Consider the following 21,245-nt stretch of genomic DNA (forward strand, 5'->3'; position numbering starts at 1 on the left):
ATATCCTTGAAAGACGACGGAAGCGAGAAGGAGCCCGAAATATTGTGGTCGGCTACATGAAGTACAGATTGGGATTGTATGGTTCATTTCGTGCGACAGCCTTTCCAATCAATTTCCTAGGCTTAAGGTACCTCGTCGAACTGTCAGAGAGAAGATGAAGAGCCGAAACCCTTGACCTCATCATGCATATAAACTTACGTGGGGCTAGTTCGTGTGACTAGAAAATTGATTGATCATTCAAATCTCATTAAATGGCGCTTAATGCCGCTCAGCTCGAAATACTTGAATTACTCCCCAGCAGAAGACAGACTGTCCTCATCTCGCAAATAGACTCTACTCCACCTACAGGAAAGAAATAACCGACCCAGGATGGCATCTGTTTGGAATATGGGCGACTCATCCATATATATCGCTGTTCTTTTGGCCGTGGTGAGCACCATCAAATCTTCCTAAAGATATTGCTAGCTTATCAATGGCCTTTGTGTTGAGCCTATCGTCTATGCTTTCCTCAAAGGCTTATACAACGTATACTTCCATCCCCTATCCACATTTCCCGGTCCTAGACTGGCCGCGGCGACCAAGATCCCAATCGCCGTTGTCTCTTGGAACGGGACCTTGTCTCAGTGGCTTAGAGACCTTCATCAACGCTACTCCACTGACGTAGTACGCATATCTCCCGATGAGCTCTCCTTTATTTCCCCGTCAGCCTGGGAAGACTTGTGCGGCCATCGTCAGGGACGCCCCAGCTTTCCCAGGGACCTCAGGGTTTATGCCGGGGTAAATAGCATCCTTACTGCAAATGACGCTGACCACAATCGCATGCGCCGCCTTCTCAGTCATGCTTTCTCTAATACAGCACTGAAGGAACAGGAAGCCTTAATTCGAGTCCAAGTGGAAATCCTCATCAATGGTCTCAGGAAGCAGATTGAAGGGCCGTCCAAGGGAAAGGTGGATCTGTCCGATTGGTACCATTGGACCACATTCGATGTCATCGGCGACCTAGCTTTTGGAGAATCTTTCCATTGCTTGAGTGACACAATTTATCATCCTTGGGTGGCAATGCTCATGTCTTATCTCAAATTCGTCGTCTTCCTCAGCGTCACGTTACGCTTTCCCCCATTGCAGAGACTGCTTCGTCTTTTCGTTTCCAACAAGGCGCTACAAGCCAGGGCCGATCATGATAGAATGGCCGCAGAGAAGGTGGAGCGAAGGATGAAGACCGCGACCACAAGGCCTGACTTCCTTTCCTACATCTTGGCTCACAACAACGAAAAAGGTCGCATGACAAGAGAAGAAATCCACGAGAATGTTGCAACTTTCATCTCCGCTGGTAGCGAGACGACGGCAGCTTCGTTGAACGGCGTAACCTGGTTCTTACTGCAGAATCGTGACTGTTTGACAAGACTAAACGAAGAGATTCGAGCTGCTTTCAGGACGAGAGACGAAATCAATGTCCAGAAGATAGGAGAATTGAAGTATCTTCAAGCAGTCGTGACAGAATCCTTCCGCATCTACCCCTCTGCTTTGGCCGGCCAGCCACGTCGAGCCCCAGGGGAGGGTGACACCGTCAGCGGTTACTGGGTCCCGGGTGGTGTAAGTAGCCTGTTCTCTGATTCGTCCATCCTTTGACGATAGGGCGAGGGTTGATATGAGCTAAAGTACAATTGGATGACCCATGTTCCTTTTTTTACCATTTGCACAACTCTGAGCAGTAGCACGCCAGTTCAAGAAGATGAGAAAACAACCTCGTTCGATCACGCATCCTGCTAACATATTGGTACAATGCAAAACACAGACCGGCATTCAAATCAACCAGTACGCAGCGTACCATTCCCATCACAACTTTTCCAATCCCTCAGCTTTTGTCCCAGAACGCTGGCTTGGCGATCCTCGCTTCGACTCGGACAAAAAGGATGTGCTGCAGCCGTTCTCTGTAGGGGCGAGGAACTGTATTGGGAAGAAGTGAGTGTTACTAGCCATGTTAAAACGGTAGTTTTGAGGCCTCAACTGCAGTCTGGCTGGAAAAAGACATGCCGTGATTCAACGGCAGAGGGTCAATCCTGCTGTTGTAGTAAGAAACATGCTGACTGCTGGCCGGTTATAGCCTGGCAATGGCAGAGATCCGCCTGGTGATAGTCCGGATGTTGTGGGAGTTTGACATGGAGTTGTGTGCAGAGACTGGGTTGGATTGGGCAGAAAAGAAGGCATGGTTCACGTGGGACAAGAGACCTCTATTCGTCAAATTGGCGGCTCGAAATGATGGACTAAGTCTCTAAAAGTTCGAGTCTAGGTTTCCGAGTGAGCTTTCAATGTGGGATCGCGCAGGCTACAAGCCATGAATGTTCAAAATGATAATATGTGGGACTCTCAAATGGCTGTCCTCGTTGCCAGAGATCGGCTCAGGCAACATAGCCGCGCCTTGTTCTTTTGCATGACACATGTTTTAAAGAACCTTCCGATGACCTGAGCCTTACTGGTCATTGTCCAGGCAAGTTGTGGAAACAAGTGGCAGTATGAGGCGTTGAACACTACGACTTTCCTGTCGATTTTGAGCATCAGCCCCAAGTCATTTGTCATTCATGGTCAGAGCTGCGCCAAAAGGAGCGTTACACAGCCCAGAAGAGTCTTTGTTGATGCAGCTCTGTTCCAAGTCTTGGAGGATATGTACCCTTTCAATTGTCACTTTTTCCGATACCTTGTCTGCTCTTAGCCAACTCCAACACATCAACCCAGTTCTCCGGCTTTCCCATTCTGTCTTCTCCATTTTCCCACACCCACTGCTCCCCCACTCTCCCCCACTCTATCAACGAATCTTCCGCACCCCATTCTCCAAGGGCCATCAATCCCACTGGTATCTTACCCTCCCCTTCCTTCGCATCCACTCTGCCCACTGGAATCGAAATCGCTGGACATCCCGAGAAATTGGCCAGCCAGACATAAGTCATGCTCCTGACACTCATATTTGCATCACTGACGCCGGTTTTCAGGTCTGCCGCCCCACCAGAAATATGCCATCCTGCATTCGGCGTTGTGGGTGTTACAATTAAGAGACCGGGATGTTGTTCGAACAAGAAAGCAAGATGCTGCATCAGCAAATTACGCATCTTCTGAGCAATTAAGAAGTCCGAGGCAGGAGTCTGCTTGCCCACCGATATTAAAATTTTGTTGGCCGAGGTCAAGCCTGAGACACTGGGTACGCCTGTGCTTATTTCGCTAAGGATCGTCACGGCCTGGGCGAGTTGGCCCTCGGAAAGATAAGGAATCGTGATGTCTATGACTTTATAGCCAGATGATTCGTAGTGGGAAATGGCGGCATGACAGGCATTCAGCACGGAAGAATCAGCAAGGTCGAACCAAGGTTTACATATACCTATAACCCTATCTTGCCGGACGGATTTTGGGACAGGAACCGGGAACATTGACGATATGGAGTCGGAGGGATTAGGGATCGCCATGATACGGTAGGCATACTCGAGGTCCGCCATACTGGAGGCCATAGGACCGAGGACTCCGCATGACGGAGCAAGACTTGTAGTGGGAAATCCTGATACTCGACTATGACTGGGTTTGAGACCGTAGAGACCACAGTATGCGGATGGGTTACGAATGGAGCCGCCGCCGTCCGCTCCTAGGCTTACAGGGAAGAGCCCAGCTGCCACGGTATACGCTGAGCCTCCGGACGAGCCACCAGTGTAGTAATGCGGATTATGAGGGTTCAGTGGGGTCCCCTTAACTGGATTATTGTTTGTAGTATCTATGCCATCAGCGAATGCGGTACTCCAACAACGGAGGAGATAAAAGGTTGAAGGGTCTTATGCCTACCAAGACCGAGCTCATGCATATTGAGCTTCCCTAGAATTACCACTCCTGCTTCCTCCCACTTTTGCACACACCAGCTTGTCACAGTTCCTTTCGTACTCGTAAAGTCCTTGCCAGAGCCTAAACACTTAGAATAGCCTTGGAGATCGACCTCATCTGAACACCTGATCAATGATTACACTCTCGAAGGGGAAATAGGGTCTAAAGGACTATGTAGAAGTTTAAAGACCCATAGCGAAAACGAAGGGGAAAATGCCAATTATCAAGGCAGAAAGGGAGGTTCTCACCCTTCACACCTACTGGTACGCCGTCAAACAAGCCCAGCGCTTTGCCTGCTTTGTACCTTTGCGTAGACGCCTCAGCTGCAGCAATGACACGCTCCTTTTTTATTTCCAAGAATGCATCCCTGTGTTTAGGATGCTTGGAGATCAGATCAAGCAAAACCTCAGCAACCGCTGTGGGTGTCACATTGCCCGCTTCGTATGCGGAGTGGTAATCTTTAATGCTGTAATGACGGTTTGTGCTTGTTACATTTGGGTTATAAGACGAACTGAGAGCCTTGATTGATGCAGAAATGTCGGCATCAGACTTGTCTATTGGAACAACGGTCGGATCACAGCGCGAATCGTAACCATCGAGATCCACGTTACGCAGGGCACTGAACCCAGCATTTCCCCACAGCAGAGTGGAGAGAAGACGAATGTTTGCAACACTTTCAGAGCGTTAACAGGGGACATGTCATTGTAGGAAACAATTGACGCACGCTGAACCTGCTACTGCCAGCGGAAGACCTCGCAATACAGGATTCGATCCTGGCGTGTATGAGAATGGAATCTTGGGTCCTTCTTTGGTCTCGGGATAACCATAGTAGCCAGATTTAATATAAGCCAGATTTTCTGCCATTATGTTTATAGGAGATATAGGTGAGCAGACGAATGCTAGCTTCAGCAGGACACAGACTCTAGAAGAGAGGAAATGGTGAAAGAAATAAAATAGTCTCTATGCTGTCTACATCGGTGTGCCTGTAAAGGTTTTTATTGATTCAAGGAAGGCAGAGATTTGATGATTGCAGTGTTAGAATGAGCGTCTCAACTGGAGTAGGTACCTTACTACTCCCCAAGTAGACTAGAAGGATTGCCAAGACCTGGAGCGGGAAAACGGGAAATCGACCCGCGAATGACCTTTTCGAAGCTTCCCCACCTTTGCTCTATGGAAAAAGCGTTATCCATAGCATTCCTTTCTCCTTTCCATTCTCTAGGTCATTATTCTATTACTATGACTGGAAAGATGTCCTGTCCGTCTTTGGTTTTTCTGCGCAGCCTGAGGCATATGCCCCTTTCGCGTCAATGCTCTCGACCACTTCCGGTTGGAGGCAGGCGTAATCTACACACCTCGCCAAAGTCCTTCTCCAACGAGGTGGAGAAGACATTTCGAGGTCAACTATACGAGAGCACGGCACGAAGGATCCAAGCTCAGCGTGAGGCAGAAGCTCGCTTTGCGTCCATGAGTCCTACTAGCGATTTCGCCCGCCAATCCGCCTTCACCTTTGGTACGCACGTCTCAGCAGCGGGACTCTTCACAGCTGACTCCTGCAGCAATCGTCTTCTCATGCGCCCTAGCTTACTGGTTTGGAACCATGAAACCTGACAAAGTATCGCCATTGTCCACTGCACCTCTATCATCTATGGAGCCGAAAGGACCGAAGCACAATACTTCGCCTACAAATATTGAAGCTTGCTGGACTGATATGGTATCAATCGTTGGCAAAGAGCATGTATCTACAGAAGAGGGCGATCTGCAATCCCACTCGGGATCTGATTGGTCTTCGTACACTACCAAGGACAGTGAGCGACCTTTCATGATTGTGTCTCCCTCAACAACGGAAGAGGTCAGCGAGATCATGAAAGTGTGCCATAAGCGGAAAATCCCTGTAACGGGCTATTCTGGCGGCACAAGCTTGGAAGGCCAATTTTCGGCCACCCGGGGTGGCATCTGTGTGGACTTCTCTAGGATGGACAAGATCCTCAAATTGCATAAGGAGGATCTAGATGTCATCGTTCAGCCAGCACTGGGTTGGGAGCTCCTCAATGAGGAGTTGGGGAAAGAGGGCCTATTCTTTCCCCCTGATCCCGGACCAGGCGCAATGATTGGCGGCATGGTCGGCACAGGATGCTCGGGTACTAATGCATATCGGTACGGTACCATGCGGGACTGGGTGCTCAGTCTGACTGTGGTCTTGGCCGATGGGACTGTCATAAAAACACGGCAACGACCGCGCAAGAGTAGCGCTGGATACGATCTTACACGGATGTTTATTGGAAGCGAAGGCACTCTGGGTCTTGTCACTGAAGCTACTCTAAAAGTCACTGTGAAGCCGAAGCACGAAAGCGTCGCGGTGACTAGCTTTGGGACTATTCGGGAGGCAGCCGAATGTGTGTCACGGGTCGTTGGTGAAGGGGTGCCGATTGCGGCAGTCGAGATTCTGGACGATGTCCAGATGCGTTGTATTAACGAGAGTGGCTCCACCAGCAGGGCATGGAAGGAAGTACCGACGTTGTTTTTCAAATTCTCGGGCACACAGTCGGCAGTGAAGGAGTCGATTGGATTAGTGCAAAATTTGGCAAAGAGCAAAGGTAGTAAGAGCTTCGATTTCGCCAAAGACGCGGATGAAGCTGCAGAGCTTTGGAGTGCAAGGAAAGAGGCTCTTTGGAGTGTAATGGCGAAAAGAAGAGACGAAAGCGATCATGTTTGGACAACTGACGTCGCGGTTCCTATCAGCAGATTGCCAGATATCATAGAGGAGACAAAAGAAGATATGGCTAGCAGTGGCTTGTTGGCGGCCATGGTTGGACATGTGGGTGATGGCAATTTCCATGGTGAGCTGGCATGAATCCGATTGAAGAAGACCGAGGCTGATCCTTCTTAGCCATCCTCCTCTTCAACGACAAAGAACGAAAAACAGCCGAAGAGGTCGTTCACAGGATGGTCAAGCGTGCCGTTGAGATGGAGGGCACCGTGACCGGCGAGCACGGGGTAGGCTTGATCAAGCGTGATTACTTGGCCCATGAGATGGGAGAGACCACGGTCGATGCAATGAGAAAGGTGAACCTCAGCATACTGCATTCAGCCAATACAGCTGACTCTTTTATGTTCTAGTTGAAACAAGCCTTTGACCCATTATGCTTGTTGAATTGCGACAAGATAGTTCGCGTTCAGAAAGCCAAAGCTGGTGAAGTGCAGCCTTGGTGATGAACGACTAGCAGTGGTCCATGAACCAGCAGCGAAGGTTTGCGCAGGCCTTCATGCAACAGAAGCTGTAACCACGAGGAAAGACTCGGACCGTGCGACGTCAAGAATACCAACCCATTGACTTCAGCTTCACGCCGATCATTGCCTGCAACACGATTGTAGCAGCGGCCGAGGATGATTTAGGAAGCGTATGGCCCGCACCGCTGCGTAGTCAAAGAGATCTGAGAGAAAAGACTAAGGAGAGGACGGGGAACATCCAGTAGCTTGGGCGGTCCGAATGTAGAATTTTAAATGAAGACATGATTTGTAGCTTCAAAAACATCATGAAAGTGCCTTCAGCAGGCAGAATTCCGTTGACAACTTGCCCTTTCGCCTACGTGCAGTAGTGGCCGCTCGAAATTCCGACAGAATACGGTACATAGAGACGGCCGATTGTCAGAGATGGATTATTCAGGACCAGAAGGAACAGCTGCGTACGCCTCGTTTGATGCTGTCTTGGCCGATGGAAGCGGCTTTTTCCCTGTCATGGTTCTCCACAAGTTGCTTGTTTCGATGGCTCGATGGTGGAACAAGGCGCGTTGTTCTCCCTCATCGTACCAAAATAGCCGACCACTCACATGCCGTCCGCTCAGACCTCCGCAAATGCCTGTGTGTTTGCCGTTGGTAAGGCGAATCGCTTCCACTCCACTGTCATGGTGAATAATAATGTTGGTGTTGGTGGCTCTTTACTATTGTTGTTGTTGTTTTTGTTATTGTTATGATTGTTGTGATTGTTGTTATTGTCGTCGTTGTTGTTACCCCTTCTGAAGACTAACGGAGCCTCAGCCGAGCATGTGTGGACAAAGCTTCGGCCCCCCACGATTCCAAGCATGCGGGCTCGATGGAGAAGGTGTGTGGGTGCAGGTGGGTGGGTGCAGGTGGGTGGGTGCAGGTGGGTGGTTGAAGATGGGTGGGTGAAGATGGGTGGGTGAAGACGGGTGGGTGAAGATGAGTGGGGAAGATGGGTGGAGAAGATGCCGACTGCTTTTCAACGTTATTCGGTAGATACCGTAGATTTGCGTGCTTAACAGACCTGCATGGGAGAATATCCCTGTCCTGGCAGATCAAACTTCCCGCTCATAGCGAGCTGCTTGGTGGCTGACAATCAATGCAAGTCATCATTAGGTACCTCGTAGTCAATTCTGCCGGCCGCTATGATGCGATTAGCTTGTGGTCTGAATTTATCCGGTATCGTGATTCGTGAATTCTGTAAGGGCGGGAGTTGCCTTTCGGTCGGTGTGATTTCATGGATGATGGTGGTGTTGCTGCATGGTGGGGCTACGGGTAGACTAGTAAGGTGGGGTGATTGTTGGGTGAAGAGGTGGGATGGGAAAAGAAATGCGTCTGTGCTTTCTCTTGGAGTATGGAACACATCAAAATAATAATCATAATCATAATAATCATAATCATAATCATAACCATAATCATAATCATAATCATATTCTTAATCATAATAATAATACTGACTCGAAATGCGGACTGGTGGTGAGGCCGATAAATTCTCCGAGAGCATGTCGTGTCGATGGAAGGCGGAGTAAAGGACAAGGAATCTTTTAGATCCACGTTAGGGCGAACACACTGTTTGGTTGACTTGGTACTCTACAGATGTAGAAAACAGATCCACGCCCCCATGGATAAATCTTCGATGTCTACCGAACTTCCATGACAATACATATACTTTATGCAGCCACCAATCAAGGCGCTCAAGCCACCAATCAATCTCCCTTCTCGAAATCGAACCCGAAAACGAACATGATTCGAAGAGGCAAACGTGCACGGTCTGTGATGATAATGATGATGATGATGAAGAATGGACCATGATTGCTATCACATGCCTGGGAGCATACTTTCATGGATCTTGGTTGGGAACGGGAAAATAGATAGATAGAAATTATGTAGCAAATTCAAAAGCTCGTGATCGAACAACCAGCAATCAAATGAGTGAGGTCCATCACTTCATTGATAGAGCTGTTTTGTCACCGGTCAGAGTGCATGACTACTCACCGTACCTGCCCACGGAGGGGAGACATGCATCAGCTCGAGTTGGGCGATCCTATGCCTTAAGTACTCTTTTGGCTGCATGAGGTACCTGCGACTGGGTGCGGGAGAAAAGACCGCCGAAGGTAGACAAGGATGCGATGCCTAGGCAGTTTCCCCGCCCGCGAATCCTGAGACGGAGTTTGCTTGACAACGAATCAACGAGGTTCGATGAAGTATTGCAGGTAGGTAGCAATCATATGATGATGATGGAATAAAAATGGTCTATGTATTATTATTATTATCACGGTAAAATCCTAGCTCATCATCTGCCGGCTTTTGTTGCAAGCCGAGAAAACCAAAAGACTTTTGCAGAACCAGGACGCCAACGCTAGACACAGGCTGTCGGGTAGTAGCTCGTACAAATGGTGTTTGGTGTTGATACATACGCTAAGAAAGGAAACTTCAAATCTTCAATCCTGCGACCGTGCACTCCCAGGCCTCGTCTCTCTAAACAGTTGTACACCGTAGGAAGCTGGGCGGATATTCGCATTTCTCATTGGGGTAAGAGGATGTCTCGAGGATAGAGAAGGTATTGCCGGCCTCCTGTTGCTTTCGATTGACCCGTATCATGCGGGAGCCGTCGTCGTCGTCTGCTCCATCGCGGGTACCCCACGCGGTCTGTATGAAGATGGTCAGTGAGGCAATGGACGGAGGCGTCACCGACCGTTGGAGACATCACCGGCAGCGCCAAGAGAACCGGCGTATTGACTTACGACATTAAGAGATATCATGGCCTTAGCCTTGATTAGCCCGTGTAAATAACCAAAAATAATTGACACGGGCAATAAGAGAAAGTCAACCGGATGGCGTATGTAATGGCCCAGCAGTTTGAGAAATTTGCTCATCAACATCCAGCTCAGGAGCGTGACGAGGCCCAGCATCCTTGCGTCGTAACTCCAAGCTGAAGTGCTTGTGTGATAGAGATACAGAAGCAGGCAATCCCAGACAAAGGCCCACTGCAACAGTGTCGTTTGATAGACGGCGTACGTGCTCCATGGCTGCTTTCTACTTTCGACGTTAGCTTCCGATGAGCATGGACCACCAGTCGGGCCCTGGCTTCTGGGGATCGGCCGCTAACCTCCAAACATGTCTCTCACAGAACATGCTCGTAATATTACTCCGCCAATTGCTCCGAGACCACCGCAAGCACTGTTTCACAAAGTTGGGATTGTCTTCAAGCGTAGTCAAAATTTCCGCTTCTTTGTGATACTGGTAGCCTATCTTCTTGTCATGGGAAACCAGCCATCTTGTAATAAAATTGTCGTCGTCTGCATTCAACTGGTATCTCCCAAGCCACACTTCTTGGGTGAAACCTTCGATGAAAGCCTTATCCTTGAGTATGTTGCTTCGGTATGCCACCGTCCGTCCAGAAAGACACGGCAGGCCTCCGTCCATGTACATACATGATGCACAATCGAAATTCCTCCTTTCCAGATACAAGGCATTCAAGTAGCCGTAAACCCTTTGCTGGAGAGTTGGAGCTTCCGCACGCCGGAGCCTCTGGTTTGTGCCAACGCCACCATAGGATTCGTCTTCCAGCGGTGCCAACATCCAGGGCAGCAATTTCGGCGGCCAGAGAACATCGTCGTCTGCAAAAACTGTAATGTCCGTTCTAATATCGGGCAAAGCATGAACCATCTGTCGGCGCTTATTGGGATACGACACACTGCGTATTCTTACTTTAGAGGTGCACATGTGCTTGATCATTAGTTCTGCCCGAGTCAAATGCGCGTCGATGGTCACCAGGATGATTTCAAATGGCTCGGTCGCGAGGATGCTGCGAATAGTCTCCCACAATACCTCGCCGTCCCCTTCTATTGAAGGAATGACGACAGTGACATCTTGTGATGTCAATCGTGGGATGTCCGGTATGGGTATTGGTCGAAGCCTGCTGAAGGCAAAAAGATTCACGACTAGGCGAAGATATCGATATAGGCTACATCCGATACTGTCAGCATCGTATGGGGCGATCCGAAGGGACGTTGAAGGGGCCTGTCAGACATACAATAGTGACACGAAGAGATTGAAAGCTGAAAACATGACGGTTTCAAAGGAGAATTAGCAACGACCGTGATGCTGTAGAGAATGCACCGACCCTTGTGCAAGGGAGACGAGTGAAAAGAGACATGAGGTGGGAATGAAGCGAGAATGGAGGCATGCGATATAATGGAATTTGTTGAAAGTTTTGCTTTTGCATGCATGTACACTAGTCAACCGCGTAGCAGAGTGGCTTGATGTAGGGTCAGAGGAGTAGCGCAAATGAAATGGGGTTGGGAGAAAGGCAAGTAACTTGGTACCACCCATAAATGGAGAGGTGCATGACACTATGAATGGGACCATTCCGGCTTGTTCAAGGTCAGAGTCTGTTGCATAATCATACGATCGCCAGTCCCGCGCTCACCGTTGAGAAAAGAAAGGCAGAGCACATACCTACATAATTCTGCATGAGCGGGAGAAAGTGGGTTTTGTGAAAAGGGCAAAGTTAAGCAGCTTAAGCAGCTTAAGCCAGGTTTTGGTTCGCCCAGACCAAGTGGCCCCTCTTAAATTTCTTAAAATCGAACCAACACTGCGAGCCGCAACCTGGTCCATTTTAGTCGCCGGGGTGGAGGATAATCCAAATCCACGTTCAACCCCGCGCGCGCACAATCTTTACCCGCCTGCCCCAAATTCTCTCGAACAAGACAGCTGGTCCAGGAGTCAAACAAGTCCACGAGTCATCGACATGGGCAATCATCACGTGCGTACTCTGATGCATTGCCCTTCCGGCCCGTGAAGATCTTTTTCAAAACGACTCGACTTTCCTTTTTGTCCTCTGCATGGAAGACTCTGCATGGAAGACGAGCGAGGTGCCCTCCACGTTTCCACGGACCCACAACTCGTAAGCCGCCATCCAGAGTCACGCTAGATGCATCAACGGCTGACATAGCGACTCTTCAGTTATACGATAGGCCCACCTCGTTACGAGAAAAAAGGGGCCAGATGCCGCATAGCACGGCAAACTCTGTTTCATCTCTTCTCTCATCAACAATCAGACGATCGATCACCACTGCGCTGGGGGTGAGACATGCAAATGGCGAAGATAGTGTAGGATTGACGCCTCAATGATAGGTACAGAGCTGGCATGAATCCCTAGTATTGGAGATTTCATCGGCGATGCGTTCTTTATGCAGCCATAGGCCCGCTTCCATTCCTGTAAGTTGCGTAGCACTACAGTTCTGCCACCCGCGTGGCGCACCATGTGGATAACCTACCTTTCGTAGAACCGAGTTAGGAGAAGCGATTCTAGAGTTGCTGGCTGCTGAAAGCCCTTTTCTCCGATAGATCTCTCAACTCTGGCCGAATGAGGTGTAGCAAAGTAGCGGGCTTTTTGTAATGCAGTCCTGTCTCCCGATCGGAGCTTGCTTCCAGAAGGCTCATGCAAAATGGTCTCCGTATTGTTGTTGAAACCCTGATCGACCGTTAACGCAGGTTTCCGGCTTCCCCCCGAAGCCGTAGTCCTGTGACGCGATAGAATGCATGTAGCCATGTACATTATGCACGACGGATTAGATTGCGGCAGAGGGCCGTGTTGGCGTGCTCGGGAATAAGCATGAGACCTCGATCTGCCAGTAGATTTTTAACAGTGAGTCTCAGCTCATGGTATGCTGCGGAAGTCAAGGGGTACCTTTCGCTAATCATCTAGGTTGCCATAACCAATTCCGATTGTTGAAGGAAACATCGAAATCAACCCCCCCAAAGGTTCCCACAGCGCAGTATAGATCCAACTGGCCATCGAGCCCATCGACGCCAAGATCCTGGTCCTTGTCTAATTCTTCATGCAAGTCCCAGCTTTCGTTTCTCTGACCATTCCTTGTAAGAAATACCTCGACCTTGACCGTCGGTTCGCACTTCGGCTGAGCTTCGTAGCCTGGAACGCTAGCCGCAACTGCAAATGTCATACCCAGGCCAACCGTATCTCCTGTTTTGATTGGTGAAGTGAAATCTTTGCCCCCCCAGGTATTATTAATGTATCTCCGTCCGTCGTCGCCATGAACGGCAAGACTGCCACGCTCCCATCCAGGTAGACGCCAGGTAGGGTAGGGTATCGCGCAATAGCCGAGAGCAATGGAGCTCTCGTCTGCCCCTCGTCCAAGGCCTAGAGATCGCACTTTGACTTCAAAGTAAATTGTTTTGGCGTTTCTCGTACGAAGAGGGGAGTCCGCGTAGGCGAAGTAAATAGGCGAAGATGTTAGGAGGCAGGAATCCTTGCTTCCCGCTCGCGTAGAGCCTTTCCAAAACCCGGTATTCGGCATCAACAAATCGCCCTTGTATTCCGGAGGTTTCAGAAGCCGCACATCCCCTTTAAGGACTGCAACATGCTGAAGATGGGTGGGCTGATGCGGTCTTATCATCGGGTTTATTTTGCACCACTCATGTGCTCGATCTGCATCGGATAGATTGGCATTGCTTGAAGGGCTCTTTCTGTGGCCCAACACTGGCGGTGGTGGAAGGAGTGAGTTGTCAGGGACAACTGTCCAGTCACTGGGTTATAATTCCGCAGTCAGTATTGCTAACTTGAGGGGGCTATAGAGCTCTGGAACATATTTCGAGAATAACAATTCCCAGGACTTGTCTCAAGAATCAATATTGGGTCTATAAGAGGGAATATGGACTCCAAAAATACGTACTGATATGGCGGAGGTTCCTCGTCGGTATTAGGCGGAGCCGAGGGAGTTTGGCTAGGTGTCTTCTGCCAGCCTGGTGGAGGGCCTGGGGGTGGAGCGTATTCGTTTCCTCCCGGTGATGGGCCGTGAGCCGAAGAATTGTGGAATTGATGTGATGGCGGTGGCCCTGGAGGTGCTTGATATGTCGGCTCGCGTACTGGTGGTGGTCCTGGATGAGAGGGATAAGCCTCCTCATGTGCCGTCGAGTGGTCGCCCTTGAGAGGCTTGAAGAAACCCATGATGGCTTGTCGGCTACAAAGCATGCAGGGTTGCTTTGATGTCGACAAAAGATCGAGAGCTTATAGCTGGGCAAGGGGATGTGAAATACTGGCTAAGTCAAGAGACATCAGAAGAGATGTCGTTGAATCAAAAGTGGAAGAAGGCTGTGGAGGAACGTAGGACGGTAGGAGCACACCGCCCATTTGACGCGCAAAAAAAACGGGCCGTCACGAGAAGACCACCCTTGCAGGGATCAACCACCTACGCAGGGGGTTATTGGTCTCTACATTCTGTGTTCATGTCAATTTGATTCGAAACAATGTCTCGGACATTATTACGCTACAGGCATTGATTGTTGAGTCATTGATCAGGTGAGAGCTCGCGGTAAATGATGCTTCATACTAAAGCAATTTCATTATCCCCTCTACAACAATTCCAGTAGCACCTAATCATGTAGAGACGATCCATAATCAGGACTGTCTAGTTATGGCCCAGGCCTATAGCATAAGCTCAGACGAGTAGCAAGCTCTCGCCGTTTGATAGTTCCACGAACGCAACTTCTCTCACATCTGATAGCTCGCTTTCGTCTGAAATCCTCCCTTTCGCTCTCCTCTCCTCCTCTATTGCTTCTTGCAATGTCAGTACCGTTCGATACAAGAAAGGTGTAATCAAGCCAGATCCTTTCTTGATTTCGTCGTGCGTCGACACCCAATACTTAGCTTGACACATTCTCTGGGCCTGAAGCCCATTGTGAGCGCCGAGATTGAGCTGCTTGACGCTGATCTTGATGTCGTGTAGGCCGTGGAGCAGCGCGAGAGTCTTTATAGCAGGAGTGGCCGAAGGTAAATGACTGAGGTCTTTTGCATGGATACCATGAGGTGTATATATAATTGCCTCCGCTGCCGTAGAACCTTCTGAAGGTCCCTTGACGTCTATCGAATGCAAATCGAATGTCACTAATATGGCTGAGTGATAGTACAACGCGTCACTCTGAGTGACCATTCTCGAGATCCCTAGCCACTTGGGCAACGGGTTGATTGAAGTATTTCTCCAGTCGGAATCTGTTGCGGAAAAAGGTGGTGTTTCTTGGACCAGTCTGAAATGATCCCAGGATCGTATGAGATCGGCCGCTAACTTCGTTGCAAATACGGCCGTATCAGATTCGAGTTCAAGAAGCGTATTTTTATTACAGTGGTCTGTGAATTCATGAGATATGACGACTGCATCAATGTACGACCGTTTCGAATCTTGGTCAAAACAGTCCTGAGTTCTCTCCCCTGAAAATGATGCACCGAGTTGCGCCATCCTCTCGATCTCCCTTAACAAGTCATTAAGCTCAGCCATAGTCTGTACACTTGATGCGACTGCATGCCATTGCTGACTGAACCAGTATGCGACATCAGACTGGCCACCAGTTAGCCATGGATCAAAAACGATATTCCATCGTGATCGTCCTGGAGGCCGTTCCGCATCTGAAGGATAGGGCAACTGAAGTAGCCATGATGTATCCGCATTAAGGTGGGTCAGTATTGGTCGGTGCGATAGCAATGCTCGTTGAACGGAGCCATTGAGCGTCTCCTGAAGCTGTAGAGAGGGAGCGTCCATCACCACGGCATTGACATCGACAACCCCGTCATGTACTGAGGATGAACGACCATGTTCACTTCTAAGGGTAGCAAGCTGCGGCAGTGTATGATGCGATGATTGCGGCAGCCATACAAAATATTCGTTCCTTGGCACTTGTAAGAATCTAAGGAATTGGCGCGAGTGACGATGATGATGATGAAGGTGAAGATGAGGATAACAATGATAGTGGTTGTCTCCCTATATGTACTCGTATATCAAATTCCTTGAGTGATCGGAGATAAGGCGCCAAGTGTAAGGACCGCTTCTGTCTCGCCCGCTCTGCCATGAAATGCGAGGGCTGTGAAGACTTTTATAAGGTAGCTGAGGAAGACAGTGTGTGTAAGGTAAGGACTAAAGGATAAAGACCGTTCGTATTCGCGAACCTTCACTTTTGTTCTAACTGGTTGCGTGAGCTGCTCCCGGACCCTAGCACATGATGCATGTGAACAATCTAAATGTACCTAGGGTAAATCAAGCTTGCAGTCTGCTCTAAACCCCTTTCGTCTAGCGCGGTTGCTCCCCCGGTCTGGACAGATACCGAACCACCGTCATTTATGTGTTTAGTGGTGTTTTTAGTAATAGTAAGTCAAGATGGGTAATATTTAATAATTCGAACAAACGGTCGACCAAACGGTTGTGCTTGCTTATCTGCACACTATTCAACAACTTCTAGTCTCTACATCTTTCTTCCTTATAACCCAGATGGTGGAATCTTCTGACGAGCCGAGCTTATTAGATCGTATCAGGTCTTTTCCCCGCAAAGCGTATGCCTCGGACGACCCGTTTGGAGCAGACCATAAGCCTCCTGCCATCCCCTTAACCAACCCATCTGCCCATAGTGATGCAGATGTACCCACTCGACCCCCATCCTCAGGGGTCCGTTCAGACCATCACAAAGCCTCCGCGAATACCACAAGCAATCATGTGGCCGACAAGACCTCGTCAGCGTTGCCACCAGCAGCTCCTCCTCCGCTTGACGCCGAACATGGAGAGGCATCTTCCTCCATAGAGCCAGAAGAAAAACCCAATATCCTGATTCGCTTCTACGAAGCCTGTAAAGAAATATTCCTCTCGAGTTGGCTCAACATCCTTCTGGTATTTGTCCCCGTGGGCATAGCTGTTCAGGCAGCTGGTGTAAATAAGACCATCGTCTTTGCAATCAACGCTATTGCCATCATACCACTTGCTGGCCTACTGAGTCATGCCACGGAAAGCGTTGCTAGCGACTTGGGTGACACCATTGGAGCCCTGATGAACATTACCTTCGGCAATGCGGTAGAGCTCATCATTTTGTACGTTCCGTCACTCCGGATCGGATATCTTTAATAACCGCTCTATAGCATGTATGTTCTACCTAATGGACAGCAGACAAGAGAGAGCCATGGGTAGCCCGAAAAAGCACCTGCAACTCGATTGCGTTTTTTGTTATCTGCCCCTTGTGTCCTCCGTCTTGTTCGATGGTACATGTTGCATAAGCTTACCCTTCTCATGTTATTAACCACAGCATTGCTCTTACCAAGGTCCGTATTTCTACTCAATTCTTCCCATGTCTCAGACTGACCTTTGCAAAGGATGAAATCCAGATTGTCCAAGCCTCACTTCTGGGATCGATCCTCGCCAACCTCCTGCTCATCCTTGGCATGTGCTTCTTGTTTGGTGGGCTTCGCTTCCGTGAACAGGTATGTGAGGCTTCTTTAGGATCGCGATCAAGGCTAAGAAAGTTGCAGATTTACAACAGCACTGTCACGCAAATGAGCGCATGTCTACTCTCCTTGAGCGTCATGAGCCTACTTTTGCCGGTAAGCAACTTCAAGAGGATCTTGAAGACTGCCTGCACTTGTACCCCCTACCTATGATGGCGATATTTTCATGCTCATCGAGACTGATTGCAGTGGGCGTTTATAGACTGCTTTCCATGCTTCGTTCACTGATAACACGACCGCGGACAAGGCGGTATTGCAAATCAGCAGAGGTACAAGTATTGTGAGTTCTCAAACAGCTCTCGATGCCGCTTCGCCGCTTACCTCTGAAAGATTCTACTTCTGGTGTATGTGTTATACCTGCTTTTTCAAATGAAATCGCACGCGTACATGTACCAAAGTACACCACAGCATGTAATCGACGAAGAGTCTTATCCTGGCGTTCTGGCCGAAATACTGGGGTCTTCTAGTTCATCAGACACTTCAAGCTCGTCCAGTGGTAGCGACACCGATGGATCTTCGGGATCGAACACGACCGCCAAGCGCATTAAAAGAGTTCTGAGAGGCCGGAGACGCCGTAAATCCAGTGTAAGCTCAAAGGACACGCCTTCCGTACCTTCAACCTTGCGTACACCGTCAGCCTCCACATTTGCACACAACGTCGAACAAAACGATATAGCTCTCGCAGACCTTCGGACTGATCACCCTGCTCTACCCTCACCTGGGTTGGGCGGCATTACCAGTGGTGACGAAGCTGATACTGACGGTGAGCATGACGTCGTCTCCGCCGCTACAAGGGAAACTACGATCAACTTCCGGGATTTTGAGAATGAGAAAGGAGGTCCTGGTAGCAAATCACCCGAAACCAAGCCAAAGAAGAAATCGAAAAAGAGGTATCGAAAATCGGGCAACAAGGATGAGAAGGAGATAGATGCATCCGAGAAGGCTGCATCTTTGAGACCATCGGACGCTAATAGGGCAGTCACTCCTCATGTTGGGTTTGCACAGGACATTCAAAGTCAACCCGAAAGCTCGCCAAAGCGTCCCTTCAACATACGTGGTCTCTCTGTTCGCGACGTAGTGCCGGCAATGCCAGCAATGCCCAAGATGTTGTCGAGCACCGTCTTTTCGACCGCGAACCCAACGGGTCTCGCACCAAGCGGAGCTCCAGCTATTAATATCACTCCTCGGGCGCTGCACCGGTCGAATTCTCTCCCCAGTCGCCTCAATCAAGTCCAAGCAGCACGCCAGGCCCAGACGGTACCGCCACTGCAACCTCAACCCTACGTGCTCCCAGTCAACTCAACGCATTCCGTTGATAGCAAAGAGGCTGTTCCGCCAAAAAAATACATGTCTCGTACCTCAGCCATAATCCTGCTTCTCGTGTCGACCGGACTCGTTGCCGTTTGCGCTGAATTTCTGGTGGCAAGTATCAATTATCTCGTCGACAATACAAGCGTCTCGGAAGCTTTTGTGGGTCTCATCATCCTACCCATAGTTGGCAATGCTGCCGAGCACGTCACGGCTGTCACTGTCGCTAGCAAGAACAAGATGGACCTTGCCATTGGTGTTGCTGTGGGGAGCAGCATTCAGATCGCACTGTTTGTGACGCCGGTGATTGTGCTGCTTGGCTGGATCTTAGACAAAGACATGAGTCTCTACTTCTCGCTGTTTGAAACGATCAGCTTGTTTGTGAGCGCATTCATAGTAAATTTCTTAGTGCTAGACGGGCGGAGCAACTATCTGGAAGGGGCGTTACTGATTGCAGCCTATGTGATCATTGCGCTGGCGGCATTCTTCTACCCGGACTCGGATGAGCAAAGTACGATTGGTGGCGCAGATGGGGTGGGAAAGTCGCTCAGAATGCTTTGAAGGGGTAGGGGAGCGGTTCGCGCCTGGCGCTGGTAAATGTGACGCACTATCTCCAGCTATTCGAGGAGCACAGTCACTACCGAGGCTCGCAAGGTCATGTACCCAGCACCATGAATTACGATTTTCTTCCATGTTCAGTTTCTAGGCATCCTCTGTGTCAAAAGACTGTTGTTTTAGCTGCGGTGGCTCGCATCGTGCGGTATTTCAATGCCTTTATCAGGTGCTACATCTGATAGATGATATCAAAAGAAAGTCTTTTGACTTGACTCCGGCTCTTTTGAAAATACGCTAAACCAATGGAGGTGAACTTTCCACCCCTTGCATGCTTCTGTAACAGACCGTTCCTCCTAGGCTTCAACGCCTGTTCGCAGTCATCCCTCGGCGGACATACACAACGCCTGTCCCTTACGTTGCTCAATACAGTTTTCCGGCGGAGGTCGATGAAGTGCCACAACGAGGTAGACAGCCCATCGTTTCGAGCGAACATAAGGTCCACGAAGCTTGCCTCGACCGACTGCGACGCGGAAGCCCCCGAAAGACGGCGTCTACGCAGGGTAGCATCTTCAGAGGGACCCACTAACTGATGGCAGGATCGTCCCTGAAGTTCAATTTAACGTCTTCTTGAAGCCAGCATATGCTCCCTCCATCTCAAACACCAACTCCCTCGCTTCTCCCTCGGACAATTCTTCCTGCGCCCTCATCCCATTCAAGCGAATCAACCAGCTGATAATCTTCGGTCTCCCTTCGAAGTCTCCCAACGTTACCTCATTTACGGATTGGATGAGCTCGACAAGCAACGGATGTAGAGCATCTTTTGAAAGCATGTTGAGCTTCAAGGCGTCAAGAAAGGTTATGAAGTTTTCGGTTGCAAGCAGGATCTTGGAGCCTGATGCTGAAGGTTGGGAGGGGGCGGTCGAGGGATGGGGGGTGGAAGTCGAGGTGTGTGAATTGGAGGGGTCGGCGATGGTGGCAGGGAGATTGACCCGGAGGCGTTCGGTTGCGCGGGGGCATTCGATCTGGCGTTGTTAGATGTCGCTTAGAGAAAGGACAGCCTTTTGGAGTGGAGATCATACATCCCACTGGCGCTTGAACGTTTCCAAATCTCCGAAGGACCGAGCGACCGTGTCATCGCTCAGATTCGACTTGTACTGCTTTAGCAAGCGACTGCATATCTCAGTGTATTCTGTTTCCGGAATCGAATCTTTGATGTACGCCTTCTCCAGGCCGTCCAGGGTAATGATGATGCTGTAAATCTCTGCGAGGGAATCATTCAGATCCCTTTCCACAGCTGTCTCTGAGAGCTTCACTTCCTGGGTTGCAAGCATATTAGCCCTGGATGTGCTGGTTGTTCAGCGAGAGAAAGGTGGGCTTCATGAATGGTGTAGAAGATACTTCGTCCAGGTTGATCTTGGCTGAGAGGGATGAAGTTGGCATGTAGCTGTATGGAGTGGGAGCGTAAGGCAGCTGCCTTGGTGAAGCGAGCATTATTGTTAGCGCGTCATGAGCACTTTGCTTTGCTTTTCGAGCAAAAGATTCTTTCGCGAGGCCTGGAAAAAAGTCTCCCCCCAGAGCGTCCACTAGCCCACGTCTCTAAGCGGAGGTTCCGCGCTGTAGCTTACTCTAGCTTGGGCGCGATTTGAGACCTGGCGCACGTAATACAGGTACAAAGTACAAGCATTTACGGGCAAGCATAGGTAGCCATACGGTACGAGAAACAATCACACTCCCAGATCTGCCTCCCCACCGCTTCTGGTGATTGGTTTACTCTTAAACTCCGTCTCCAACATCCTCTTCCCTCTCTTCGTAAATATTCCCTTTGCTCCACGTAAAATCCTCTTGCCCTTGACCGTGATTTTCGGCAGAGAATTCTTTTCGTTTCTCCTCAACATACTCTTCACTCTCATCGTGTTTCTTGCGCCCGTCGTCGTAGTCTCCCATTGTCGCTGTCGCTCGCGCTCTTGCTTCAGCTCCGTGCTCC

General features: G+C 49.6%; 8 protein-coding genes across 8 annotated transcripts; 3 read left to right on the forward strand and 5 right to left on the reverse strand.

Annotated features, from left to right (window-relative positions):
- Positions 1-369: 369 nt before the first annotated feature.
- HO133_009351 (uncharacterized protein) lies at positions 370-2,276 on the forward strand (the record flags this gene model as incomplete). Its single annotated transcript, XM_037300212.1, has 4 exons — positions 370-429; positions 490-1,593; positions 1,796-1,962; positions 2,105-2,276. 4 exons carry the CDS (start codon positions 370-372, stop codon positions 2,274-2,276), a joined length of 1,503 nt encoding a protein of 500 aa, XP_037155038.1.
- Positions 2,277-2,672: 396 nt separating this feature from the next.
- HO133_009352 (uncharacterized protein) lies at positions 2,673-4,722 on the reverse strand (the record flags this gene model as incomplete). Its single annotated transcript, XM_037300213.1, has 4 exons — positions 2,673-3,754; positions 3,823-3,975; positions 4,107-4,531; positions 4,583-4,722. The coding sequence occupies 4 exons, from the start codon at positions 4,720-4,722 to the stop codon at positions 2,673-2,675; spliced, it is 1,800 nt and encodes a 599-aa protein (XP_037155039.1).
- A 426-nt stretch (positions 4,723-5,148) lies between these two features.
- HO133_009353 (uncharacterized protein) lies at positions 5,149-7,068 on the forward strand (the record flags this gene model as incomplete). The annotated part of the gene is made up of 4 exons (XM_037300214.1): positions 5,149-5,368; positions 5,415-6,695; positions 6,746-6,921; positions 6,976-7,068. The coding sequence occupies 4 exons, from the start codon at positions 5,149-5,151 to the stop codon at positions 7,066-7,068; spliced, it is 1,770 nt and encodes a 589-aa protein (XP_037155040.1).
- Positions 7,069-9,594: 2,526 nt separating this feature from the next.
- On the reverse strand, positions 9,595-12,679 carry HO133_009354 (uncharacterized protein; the record flags this gene model as incomplete). Its single annotated transcript, XM_037300215.1, has 9 exons — positions 9,595-9,765; positions 9,861-10,152; positions 10,226-11,083; positions 11,153-11,177; positions 11,801-11,832; positions 11,893-11,973; positions 12,017-12,048; positions 12,102-12,198; positions 12,399-12,679. 9 exons carry the CDS (start codon positions 12,677-12,679, stop codon positions 9,595-9,597), a joined length of 1,869 nt encoding a protein of 622 aa, XP_037155041.1.
- Positions 12,680-12,821: 142 nt separating this feature from the next.
- Positions 12,822-14,089, reverse strand: HO133_009355 (uncharacterized protein; the record flags this gene model as incomplete). The annotated part of the gene is made up of 2 exons (XM_037300216.1): positions 12,822-13,668; positions 13,815-14,089. The coding sequence occupies 2 exons, from the start codon at positions 14,087-14,089 to the stop codon at positions 12,822-12,824; spliced, it is 1,122 nt and encodes a 373-aa protein (XP_037155042.1).
- A 490-nt stretch (positions 14,090-14,579) lies between these two features.
- HO133_009356 (uncharacterized protein) lies at positions 14,580-15,674 on the reverse strand (the record flags this gene model as incomplete). Its single annotated transcript, XM_037300217.1, has 1 exon — positions 14,580-15,674. The coding sequence occupies one exon, from the start codon at positions 15,672-15,674 to the stop codon at positions 14,580-14,582; it is 1,095 nt and encodes a 364-aa protein (XP_037155043.1).
- Positions 15,675-16,397: 723 nt separating this feature from the next.
- HO133_009357 (uncharacterized protein) lies at positions 16,398-19,267 on the forward strand (the record flags this gene model as incomplete). The annotated part of the gene is made up of 5 exons (XM_037300218.1): positions 16,398-16,987; positions 17,251-17,374; positions 17,423-17,494; positions 17,601-17,678; positions 17,729-19,267. The coding sequence occupies 5 exons, from the start codon at positions 16,398-16,400 to the stop codon at positions 19,265-19,267; spliced, it is 2,403 nt and encodes an 800-aa protein (XP_037155044.1).
- A 605-nt stretch (positions 19,268-19,872) lies between these two features.
- HO133_009358 (uncharacterized protein) lies at positions 19,873-20,701 on the reverse strand (the record flags this gene model as incomplete). The annotated part of the gene is made up of 3 exons (XM_037300219.1): positions 19,873-20,283; positions 20,341-20,577; positions 20,660-20,701. The coding sequence occupies 3 exons, from the start codon at positions 20,699-20,701 to the stop codon at positions 19,873-19,875; spliced, it is 690 nt and encodes a 229-aa protein (XP_037155045.1).
- Positions 20,702-21,245: the final 544 nt, after the last annotated feature.

Source organism: Letharia lupina (genome assembly GCF_014066315.1).
Source record: "Letharia lupina isolate WasteWater1 chromosome Unknown contig_6, whole genome shotgun sequence".
NCBI lineage: Eukaryota > Fungi > Ascomycota > Lecanoromycetes > Lecanorales > Parmeliaceae > Letharia > Letharia lupina.